This window comes from Larus michahellis, chromosome Z (genome assembly GCF_964199755.1).
Source record: "Larus michahellis chromosome Z, bLarMic1.1, whole genome shotgun sequence".
Taxonomy (NCBI): Eukaryota; Metazoa; Chordata; class Aves; order Charadriiformes; family Laridae; genus Larus; species Larus michahellis.
The window spans coordinates 63332271-63344408 of record NC_133930.1 but is presented as its reverse complement, the minus strand read 5'-3'; the positions used below and the strand labels follow the sequence as shown (position 1 = coordinate 63344408).

General features: G+C 37.2%; 1 protein-coding gene across 1 annotated transcript in view; it reads right to left on the bottom strand.

Moving 5' to 3' along the window:
* MAN2A1 (mannosidase alpha class 2A member 1) overlaps nt 1-12138 on the bottom strand; it is a 117876-nt gene that overhangs the window by 9831 nt on the left and 95907 nt on the right. The window contains exon 20 of the mRNA XM_074569797.1: nt 821-1015. Coding sequence (XP_074425898.1) covers nt 821-1015 — 195 coding nt within the window. The remainder of the gene's footprint in view (nt 1-820; nt 1016-12138) is intronic.

Sequence of the window (12138 nt, the reverse complement as noted above, 5' to 3'; positions counted from 1 at the left end):
CTATGGTAACAGCACTGGTGAGTGATACTGCAATACAGCATAAAGTTAATATACTCACATTTTAAAAGGTGTTGAAAAACTGAAAAGAATTTATACAAGAGCTGGCAGAAGAAGGATGTCTAAACAGTCCTACTTCTACAGTTTATCAAACAGAAAACAGAAATATGGTTGTTAACAATTGTGTAAGTTCCTTTGCAAGGAAAAAAAATATTGAGTAGAAAACAGGTTTTTTGTTTGGTTATTTTTTTTTTGGTAAACCTACCAGAGAACAGTTTCACAGGAACCAAGGATTGTAAGCTGATATAAGAATAATTAAAATAGGTCTTGTATTTAAGCTTAACGATATTTTAACAATTTATTCCTATAGATGTTAAGATGTGGTAAATTTTCTTTAAGCCTTCCAAATGGAATCAGATGGGTTTAAAACTATATGCTTTAATAAAAACACAAATTATTGTACCCAGAACAAAGTCCAATTACCTTAATTTCAATTCCTCTTTATAGAGGAGAGGCCAAGGTATATGAGCCCTTCCGCTCTTAAATTTTGGGAATGCATTGAAATGTGCCTCCTCCAGACAGAGAATAATACACTATGCATATTATTATGTTGTGAAAAAACAAGTCCTGTATTTCATGTTACTCAAACAGACACAAGTCTCTAGTTCTTGCAGAATTAACCAAAACTAGTCATCACAGAGCAGTTTATCAAATCATACAAAAAAACTCCCACAAATTACTTTCCTAGAATGAAGCATTTGATTAGATTATATTACTAAGCTATATCATATGTTTACTTATAAGAATAGTGGTTTGAGCTTACCTTTGATTGGATTGTCCTCAGATTGACTATATGCATGTCACAAGGCATAGATGACACGAGTGGAGAAAAAGTATTTAGCATCTCTGGGACACCTGAATCTGCATATGTTGTCATTGGAATTACAGGATGATTTAAGAAAGAAGAAGTCATATGGCTAAGAAGTGAGGGAAAACTGACTGATGCCTTCTCTTCATTCTGCAAAATACAAGAGAAAATATTTGTAAAATCAAGTTAATATACCATCACGTTTAAATTTTGAAACCCATTTACTTTATACATGACTCCATTAATTTAATACAAAATTTTAGTTTATAGACTGTCCCTTTAATTGGTTTTGGAAATTTCTAATCATCCACTAATTCTCTTCTAGTTCTAGGTATACTTCCTGTTTTTACAAATCATTAGTACATCTTTCAAGAAGATCATTAGATGACACTTCATTTTACAGTATTAGCCCTTGATGTGTAAACAATGTAGTTTAGAGAAAGAAACTAGCTACTACTTTAGCAAGTTACTCCTATCTATTCAGAATCTACCTGAATACTGACAGCCAGCTAGTCTTTTGGAGGCTTCCTTTTCTGCATAAATTTTCTGTCCTGTATTTCTTATCTACTTTCTTCAGATTCATCTAACTTTTATCCTACATCCCTCTTTCGTCTCAAATCCAACTTCTTAAAACTTTTTGCTGGAAGAAACTGCAAGTAGCATCTTTGTCTTAGCCTGTAATGTAAAAGATTTCATGTCCTGCCAGCAGGAACTGAAGGGGCTCTCTCCCAAGATTTTACAAGTTCTGTACTTTCCCAAGTTTTGTATTTGCAGTGCTTTTACATGACTGCAGAAGCTGTGTTACAAACACAAGACGACCCAGTCCTATGTATTCACAACAGCTAGTTAAAACTCCATAGAAGCCAGAAAACAAAGGAAGTTCAAAAACACGATTTCTGTTTTAGAATGTCAGTGAAATTAAGGTAGAAATGGGTGAAAACTTATTTTGCTCTTATTTTAACTTGCATACTTAATCAGATAAATCCCTGCTTGTTTATAGTTAAACAGGTGACTTTTAGTGAAAACTTCGCAGAAAGTTTATTGGAAACATAGTATCTTAAGCATTGATATCTTAAATTTGCATTTTACGACAGGCTGAAAATATGAAACAAAAAAAATAAATGGAAGACACTTAAAGCAAAAGGGAGGATTATTTATCAACTTAAAATGGACAACCATAACAGTAATTCCTGTTTTAGGGTGCATATGCATGTATGTATATTTATTTATACCTCTGCAGAAACATTTAATACATCTGATAGTGTAGCAATTGAAAATATGCCAGAACTGGATTGATGCAAAATGATAATTTCTGTTTTATTCTTGGTGCTTTTCTTAGTAATGACTAACACTGTTTGCCTGTTTGGTAGCCACTAAGCATTAAGGCTAGTATTATAACACCCAAAATTGCTTTCCAAAAATGGTAATAGTTGATAGTTATAGAGGATTGCTTCTCCATGCACTTCACTAAATTTACTTACATTGAATTCTATCTGCCACTTTACTGCATGCTAAATCACCGAGTCCTCCAACTGCCCAGTTAGCCTTGATTTTTTTTTTTTTTTTTTGTACTACCTTGAATAGTTCAGCATCCGTGGAAAATGTGTTTGTCGTGATTTTATTCTTTTCCAATGAAAGTATGAGCAAGCTTACTCTAAGTACAGCAAAAGCTAAAAGTCTTCCATTCAAGTGACTGCATGCATGCCCCACCCACACGGAAAATGCGCATATACATGTTCTTTCAAAGAATTCACTGTTTCACACCAAAAGGAACACCGTTTACTCTGTTGCCTTAGATGTGGTAAAGTCAGTCAAAACATGTTCTTGTCAGTTTTCATATTATTATTCTATCATTTTTTCTCTATAAAGTAAGTTGATTGCTTGCATCTGAGAACTTTAAAAAGGATCTCCTAGAATATCTTACAAATTACTCATGAATCAGTCAAATAATTTATTTATACTATTATATTTAAAACAAAAGATTTATCAAAAGCCCTGCAACTGGTTCCTAGTTCTAGGCATGTAACCTGAGAATGAGCAGAAGATAAAACTACTGTCCAGCTACAACAGATAACTGAGATCAGTTTTTCACACACCCTTTTAAACTCAAAACATTTGAGATCAGTGATTTTGCCTAAGTGGGATTCACAGTCCATCATTTCCTCCCCTACTTTCAACCATTGCCTAATATACACTACAAACACGTTGAAGCAAGAAGTGCACACCCCATATCCAACACAGTTCTCCTCAACTCCATTTTTCTAAAATTTAAGAGACTCCAAGGAATTGCAAAGACGAAGAAGGGTGAGCCTTCACAGAAACAACTGGGGTTTTGTTTTTTTAAATAAAATGTTTTATCTACTTGCAAATTCTCACTGTAAGACATCCCAAATACTTACTTGGAGAAGGGCCACAGTTTGTTATGAGAAGAGAGACTGAAAAACCATTCTGCTATGTGCAACTTTACACCTGGAAATACAGTGCTTGCTGTAAACAAACAAAACTCATTTAGATGTACTCAAAACTTCCTTTAAAAGCTTTTAAGCTTTAAAAAACTTCCTTTCTGTTCCTCAGAAAATGCCACCAAGGTCATCTGAGATGAAGAGACGTGAGATCTTTATGAAAGCTTCTGTTCCATGTACAGAAGAATACCACGTACATAAACACAAGCATGATACCATGGGTCAAAACCTTGCCCAAATCCCAGAAATCAGAACTACAGGAAAAGATGGGAAGCAAGTTTGTATATTGGCGAACATGACTGTAAAAAATCACCCATGGCAAAAATATCACGCAAATCCTCAGCTTTGTCTAGGAAAAGATAGCACAGAGCAGGTCAATCTTCTAGGACCGAATCCTTCAAAGCCTTCTATAAGGCTAACAGAAGTAATGTGAACAAAAAAAAAAAGCTGTTTTTAACATAAAGATGCAGTAACATATATTGCAGATGAGAAATCAGGAGAGATGGAAGGAAAGACACTGGAAACTTTGAAGAAGAATGTGGGTGGGAGAGTATCATCTACTATTTTATGGGCAATGGGACAAAATTCTCAGATAACCTGTAGCAGAACCATGAAGAGTGGATCCTCAATTCCTTGATTCTGGAAATAACCGAGGACTGCAGAGAAACACAGTCTTGAAGGTCTCTGGCAAATGCTAGAACCAGAGCTGATTCACCTTGACTCATTTTTCTCCTGCTGTGTTTACATGTTTTATCACGGGCACAAGCATTCTATTTAAGCATTATGCACTTTGAAACTTTGAAAAGCTGCACTAAAACTTAAGTGGAGATTTTATCTTGAATCTTGTATTCCCACAGTTCAAACAACAGTCAGTTATGCTACCACAGAAGATCCAGAAGGGATATTTCAAATCCCACTCCCCGCAAGGTACACCACACTCACAAAAGGACTGGAGTACGTCTTTGCCCTCTCAACCTAGTGATCCAAAATTTCAACAGGACTCTGAGGAAAGAGAAAGATGGGAAGGTTTTGCACGTACAGACAACACATTTGGAAGAATAGTTACTCTATATGCACATTCATTATATGGGCAGCTTTCAGCAGTACCCTGCTAATGGTAAGTCAGAAGACATAGTCCCACAATCTCCATCTAATTAAAGTACTACTCTCTCAAAAGTGGCATTATTTCCTCAACTTCAATAACAGTGTTTAGCACTCAAAAGTGTGAATGGAGCTCCACTGGCAGCCTTACAAACATTACGTACTGGCAAGATTCGGACAAATGCCACTGATATAGCTGAGTGCTGGCTTTATGAGCTCTAATCAAAGCAAATACTGCCTTTTTACCTACCTTACAGTGCATTCATATACAGTTATCCAATTGGAAACTGTGTTGAAACACAACCCCTTGAATGACTGTGCAATAGATGTAAATGAAGGATCTTTCCTTGTCATCAAAAGTAAGGTGAATAATTCTAAATTTTTCGTTTTGAGGAAAAACAAACAAACTAACCACACTCCAGTATAACCTTAGGTTACAACTCGCAACAAGTTCTGAGAATGGCCTCATCTATATAAAGTGCCCATATAACAGAAATGAGCTATTTTATCAATAAATGGAGGATGGAACAGATTAAGAAAAGACTCAAAGGGTTTGCTGCAAGAGTTTAAATTGAGGAACTGAGGTCCTTAATTAGAGGGGAAAAACACTAATTAGACTCTTCAGGAATCATTTAGTAATTGAATGGAAGAAAGAAATGGAAAATACTGTAGACAAGAAAGTAAAGCTGAAGCAGTTGATAATTAGAATTCAATTGAGCTAACAGAGAAACAATTAACTTTTCAACACAGACAAGTAGTCTTAAATTTCCCATACAAAAGTAAGGAAAGGAAACTGAGGCAAACAGAATATCAAATCACAAATCTTGACTATTTAATCCTCCTCTAAACTGTTCTCTGCTATGAACAACCCTGGTCAGGAAAGAAATTTAATTATAAACCAAAAACCCACCAGCATCCAAACTATCTGATCAAACATGCTGAAATGTGGATGCTGAATTTGGACGCCAGTGCATTCAAATAAAATCTGGGAACAGATAGAATTCTGGTCCTGCTAAATCAAGGGATGCAGATCAAAATAGTCTGATACCAAACAATCTGGACTATTCCTGCAAGGAAAAATTCTCTCACTCTCTCTCATGTTGTGTGAGGAAACAATTTTTACCAACTTTCCCTGTTACCAGTTCAGAAAACCAACTGGCAGCACTCTTCAAAGACTGGTAAATCTAATCTGTGCAGTAAAATGACTCTTCAGAACATCCCTAGGCCCAAGACAGAGGGAGACAATACTATTAAATCTCTCTCAATCATAATCTAGCAACTGATAGCAACCGCAATGGTCCGCTGAAGAATCTAAAGCTTTCCAAAGACAAACATGGAAAGAAAAATTTGTTTCTTTCTGCATGATCCAAAGATTCACAATCCATCTGCATGTTTGATGAGATGCCGGAAGTGGTTGTGTAATACTGTGCTAGCCTGCTTATAGGTGAGAAACAAAATGGCAGACAACATCACTGACTATGTGAATATGCAGTTTTACAACACATAACAAAAATAAGTTACAGGTAAGGACAGAAGCCTTAGCTTTAAAATTACATATATTCTTCCCCAAATGCAAATATCTTGAATCCTTAACTATTTAGAGTGCTCCCCGCTTGAGGTGTCTGTAAACCAAAAGAGAGCGAGAAAATCGCACAATATTCTTGCATGCACATTGCCCTAAAGCTTCCAACTTGAAAGAGAAATTCAGATTTTATTTGGGACTGACACTAGTCAAGTTAATGAAATTGACATCAAGCTGTGAATGGTTTCAACTTAGTTGCAGGTTTTACACACGAGATTGCCTGGCTGTTCCCTCACTAAATGAAAATCAGATGCACGTGCTTTAAATTCACCCAAAGTTGCACACTGTAACACAAAAAGAATAATTGAAGTCTGACAAGTTGTGAAAGTCCTCCAGCTATGGATAAATCATTCCCTTTCTTCTGAGGTCAATGTCTGGAGCTAGATTTTTGTGTGTCTGTAAAAACTCCCAGTGCTTTTGAGAAAGAAAGGAGGAAGATACATAACAGGGCTTAAACCCGTAATGCAACAAATGGCGATTAGTCTGATGAAAACTGGGTTAATTCTTCTGAGGTGAGTAATTCCTTTTCAGTGTCCAACAGTACAGTGTGATGTAACCAAGTGTCAAAGGAAACACTGACCATCACTTCAAGCAGCCTTCAAACTGCCTAGTGGTTGCAGAGGTAATTTTGTATGGAAATCAGATAAGGTGATAGGAAGACCATCTTTTCTGGCAACGGGATTCAGAACACCCAAGACCTCAAAGCTGTACAAGAACAATCTTCAGGTACAATGAATCAGACTTTTAGGAAGGCCTGGATAAATTGCAACCAGAAATAACAGCCACAAATGTGAGTACTGAACAGGCAGTTACCCCGGAATCTTACAAAGACTATAAACAAGAATACCAGGTGCCAGATTATTTTCTGCTATACTACAGCATCAATCTTCCCTGAAATCCTGGGGGACAAAAATACTGAAAAATATAAGGATGAGATCAGCCTGAATTGTTCATATACACATTTTCGTCAACATTGAAATATTCATCAGTTACGTTACAGTTTTGCACATCAAAGTATAAATTCTTTTGGCAACATGTTTCAAGTCCTTTATTGAAAACCATGACCTGGAATGCTTAGGGTTTTTTGATAGCTATTGAAGTGACCAGCAAAGGGGGACTCAACTGAGCAGACAAAAACTGATATTACCTCTTTACCTCAGGGAATGGAAAAATTTCTATCAGTTCACTTGGAGACTATTACACTGGAAATGAATTTCTGCCACACTAGGTGAAAGGGGTCCCTGGAGGCTGATTATAGAAGTAATGAAAATTCTGAGTCACTGTAAAATGTCCACGAGCCTGTGAGTTGGTTCAGAGTGACTCTAAAATCACCACAGAACTTCTGTACTGCCTGTGGATTCTTAGCTGGCACTAAGACTTCAGGTGAGGAAACCTGGGACAGCTACAGGTAACCAAATCCAGGGAAATTTGGACCCACAGGAGGAGTTCCTCACAGGCTGCTAGAGCCAAATTTGATGGTCTCTAAGACCAGGGGACTCCACTCTTCCCAGGTCAAGAGATGGGAGCCTGCTATACTTCTGCTCCTCCAAGACCAGGCTGGAGAAAGTCAGAGCATATATTTCCAGTAGGCATGCACACACACATGGCCAGCCATACAAGCGAGCAGAGAGCAGCACTTTTACCAGCACCCACATAAACACAAAGCACTTAGGTAACACGAGCAGAAAATCCAAACCTGACTGTGCTCTCCAGATGATCAGGTCTGAAGTTCACTAGTCAAAGACCCTGACCTTCATGATTCACAAGTACACTCAACAACCACTGATCCCTCAAAAATCAGTGTGGGCCTCAAGTCTGTCTGACATCCAGGCCTGGACTCACCAGCTCAGACTCCACATCCTTACAGGTGCTGGACCCCAACCTGTCAGCTTGAAGTTTGCTAGCTGTTTACATGCACTCACAGAAAATATAGGTCTTGCGAGCAACTAGCAGCCAGTTGCACTGGTCCCTCAGTCCCGTGGTGTCTCTCTCCAATAACTAACACACAGAGCTCTTATTCTACTTGCTTCCTAATTCTTACCTGAAGTTGGCTAATAGCTCACACAAATTCAGAGAAGATTGTGCACTTGCTCAGAAACAAGATTTAATACGAACACAGGGTAGGCTGTGGTGATCAAGCACTGACCTATTTATGCCTCTTTTACCCCTATTTTTCCCACTTGTTCCTCCTCAGTCCTTTTCTTTCCCCTCCTGCGGCACTTACACTGAACATCCCATAACAAGCCTCTAATTTTTTTATTTTTTTTAAAAGTACAAAATTCACTCCTCCTCCAAATCCTGTAAATCTTGGACACCTTTGGGCAATAATCCCCTTAGTCTGCATAAAGTGATTTCTGCTGAGTTGTCCTGCTAGGTTTCACAACAGGAACAATCTTAACTTCTCCCTATCATGGCCTCAGGCACAGCCAGTTCAGTGCGCTCCACTCCTCGCTGGTTAGGTTCCTTCACTTTCTCCACCTATCACTGTTCTTTTGATGACTGTCAGGTCCTTGCGTTTAATTTAGTTAGTCTTTAATCAGATGCCATAATACCAATCATGTTCTATAAACAGATCATTTGGAGAACAGCTGCTCACTGGTCTACAGAAGAGTGCAGACAGCAAAGAAAGTAACTAGTCACTGTGACCATAAGCACACCACCATAATTGCTGAGGTTGACAAATATGTAGCCATCAGTATAGTCGGATGAAAAGGACCACAAAAGCAGACCAACAACACAAAACACTTTTCTCAACAATAAAAGTATTTTATACTTTAGTTATAGACTCTCCCACCAATTTTATTTCTTCTCTTCTAGTTCTTCTTACAGTGTTTATATTGTTCAATAACAGTGCAGGAAGAAGGAGGAGGGACTTAATACCTAAATAAATAAACCATGTTAAGAGTTACGGGAGGGACATGGTGCTAAATTTTGTTTCCTGTTGACTGGTAAGAGCTTATCCTGTTCCCGACGATGGCAGAACACAGTGATCAGAAATTTTCTGGAATTCTGCTTTGATGAGAAAGTAGGTCATCAAACTGATGATAAAGACAGAAACTACATAGTGATATCCTCCTGAATTTTGTCCTCCAGAGAGACTACCTGCATTGGAAGACTGCTACTCACGGAAACTTCTTGTTCCATGTGTAAGGAAATTATCCCTTGAGAGTTATATGTCTTGAGAATACAAAAAGCCGCTCTGGACTTTGCAGCCTTTCTCCCTTCTTTAAGAAGGATTCTGCCCTGCTGCCAGACCTTACAGCAGGAATGAGCAGGCCTTCCTAGAAGTACTGATACAGAAAGGTTTAAATCTAATACCTCAAACTGCACCAGCTCAGATAGGCTCAGAAAAGACCTTAAAGAGGTAGACTCTCCCACTTTGGTGAATTATATGGGCTAAAAGTGGAGAGACCAAGCTTGAATACTGTGCATACTACTGAATAAAATACTTCCTTTCAAAACAGAGCTGGCAGACAGGTTATGCACAAATGAAGACAAATAAAAACAACACGAAGTAATTCCCTGTAGAGATGTACACACATACATACAAAGAAAACCCACAAAAAAGACACAGCTGTAAGCCCAAAAATCAGAGGAAGGCAGTCCTCTGGACTACCTATTGCACCATGAGACAGTTATAACAAGTGGCTGCTGCCCTCTTGTAGGGGGAGAACATTCACCCCTGTGGCTTTGGACAGTTTCACATGAATGGAGCTTGGAGGCAAATCTGTCTTTATTTAGAACCTGTCTGCAACACATCTTTGTCACAATGTCAAGAAAAAACATGTGAAAGAAATTAAGCTGTAAGGTGCCCTGGCATAAAAACAAAGACAGTGCTGACCTGAAAGCAGATAGTATTTGTAGATAAATAAGAGATGGAAACATTGTTCTTGAGCAGCAGAAACAAACTTCCAGCATAAGAAATACAGTATCATCTGTATAGTAAGTAGCAGTAATAATTTAAATGTAGTGTTTTAAGCAAATTTGTAAAAGAACTAATGCATGCCTGAATCTCTTTTCGAATGAAACAAGAAATAAGTGTATTTCCTTTACTAAATATATGTGGCAAGGCTCTAAAGGAGAAGCATTGTGTTCTGTTTAGAGAGAGGGAGAAAGGGAAATGTCTTTTTTCTTCTGTGGCTACCATAAACCCCTAAAATTTTAAGTTTTAAGATTTTGTGTACATTTGATAAGTTCGCTATGGTAGTCATAACTAAAAGTGATATTAGAATATCTGAGGTTGTCACACATGGGCTTGAAAATGCTTCTAAATGGTAGTAGTTAAGCCAATGTTAAGATTCTACTTTTTTGAAACATCAGTTATGCTTGTTAAGGTGTGGTTACACATATCATAGCAATGCACAGTATAGTATATAGCTACTATGTGAAAGATACACATGCATTATAAATATGCACATCAAGTAAGTGGAAAATGCAACTCAATAATCAGACAGAAATGGCTGTATTACCAAGCAGACATTTTCAGAGAAAGTGGATACTGATGGATATTTAATAAGAAAAAAAGAATAGCTGTACGTGGTGGAAGAAAAGGGGTTTGATTATCTGACTGCCATATATCTGTGATTTTATTAACTGTCTGTATCATTTTTTCTCTAAACAACCTCCCACAAACCATAGCAAGTATTTGAGCCACTGAATCCTGGATCTCTTCTTCAGACTAGGCTCTAAATCCAGTTATATAAATTGAGCAGGTCAAGGCAAGGTATGAAAGAGGAATCTGAACAAGAAAGCATGTGCCTGGCACAGCATCTTTTCTCCAGCTATGTCATTGATGAAATAAAGATATTATTACTTCCTATAAATTCTATTTCATTTTCTTATACTAATATAACGCACTAAGGGCCAGAAAGCAAAACAGTATCAATGCTTATTTTTAACCAAACTTATAGTAAATGTAAAATAAAGATACCATATTTTCAAAAATAAAGAAACATTTACTCTTTTGACAAACAAGTATTGGTAACTGTACTCAGTTTCATTCTCAGCTAAATAATAATCCCTTCAGTTTAAGAATTAAATGCATTCAGTTCTTGCTTAAAAATCTCAATTAATATTAGGAGAGAAGACAAAAAGATATGCAGAATCAAAAAAGGCCTGCAAGGACAAAATGAACATGTAAGCAGAATTAGTTAGATCTAGGTAGGAGGAAAAAAAGATGTATACAGAAATTGTATCAAAACACAGTAACAGAATTCATGAGCCAAAACCCAGGTAACACTAGGACTAGAGACTTAGCAGAATACAGGCCACCTCAATTAAGAATTCCACCTTCCCACTGGACACGTCAATCTTACACTTCAGAACACTCATGCAGTTTGACTCTGCCATTAAAATACACTGTTCAGGGTGGGGTTGGGAAAGAAAAACAAGTATTTCAGAGATGTAAATTAAAATAATTGGAATAATTGGTTGAGATTGTCATAACCAAAAAGCTCCTCTGTAATTGCACCACAGTGGTGCATGTTTATTTGAATTAATTTTAAAGAATTGTACATCTTACACTTCACACACTCTCCTTTCATGGAGAAGTTTCCCAGAGAAAAAATCCTGTTCTTCAGAACTGTTTTTGAGAAAAGACAGAATGAAATATTTTGGAATACACTTTAGGAAAAGCTTGTACTGGCAAAGATGCCAAGTGATCAAAACTCTCTCCTCCTGTAGCTTCCATGGTTCCTCAAGTCAATAACAAAAACGGGCTTGACAATAAAATTAGGGTCAGTGTATGAGTCACGCTGCAGCTGGTTACATATATAAACTGCATATAATTTCTTCATAACTTTCTGACAGGGCTATTTTTAAACTATTATAACAACTACCTTCTGAGTAACAATGCACTAAAAAAATATGTTTGTACATTTGAAAAAACTGAAAGAAAGGGTACTACTACTCTTCCTTACTTTAACACATCTGAAAACGTTACATTAATCAGAAAATGTTACTGAAGTTCAAATAAATTTTGAAAGACAAAATGCTAGAACACTCTTAATATAGCAAAGGGGAATTCCAGATACAGCACCAGAAAGATAATGTTTCCTTAAAACACCTTGCTTGGCTCCTGGGCGTTATGCACGCTGTATCAGTTGGGCCAACAGCACCTCTTTGACTGT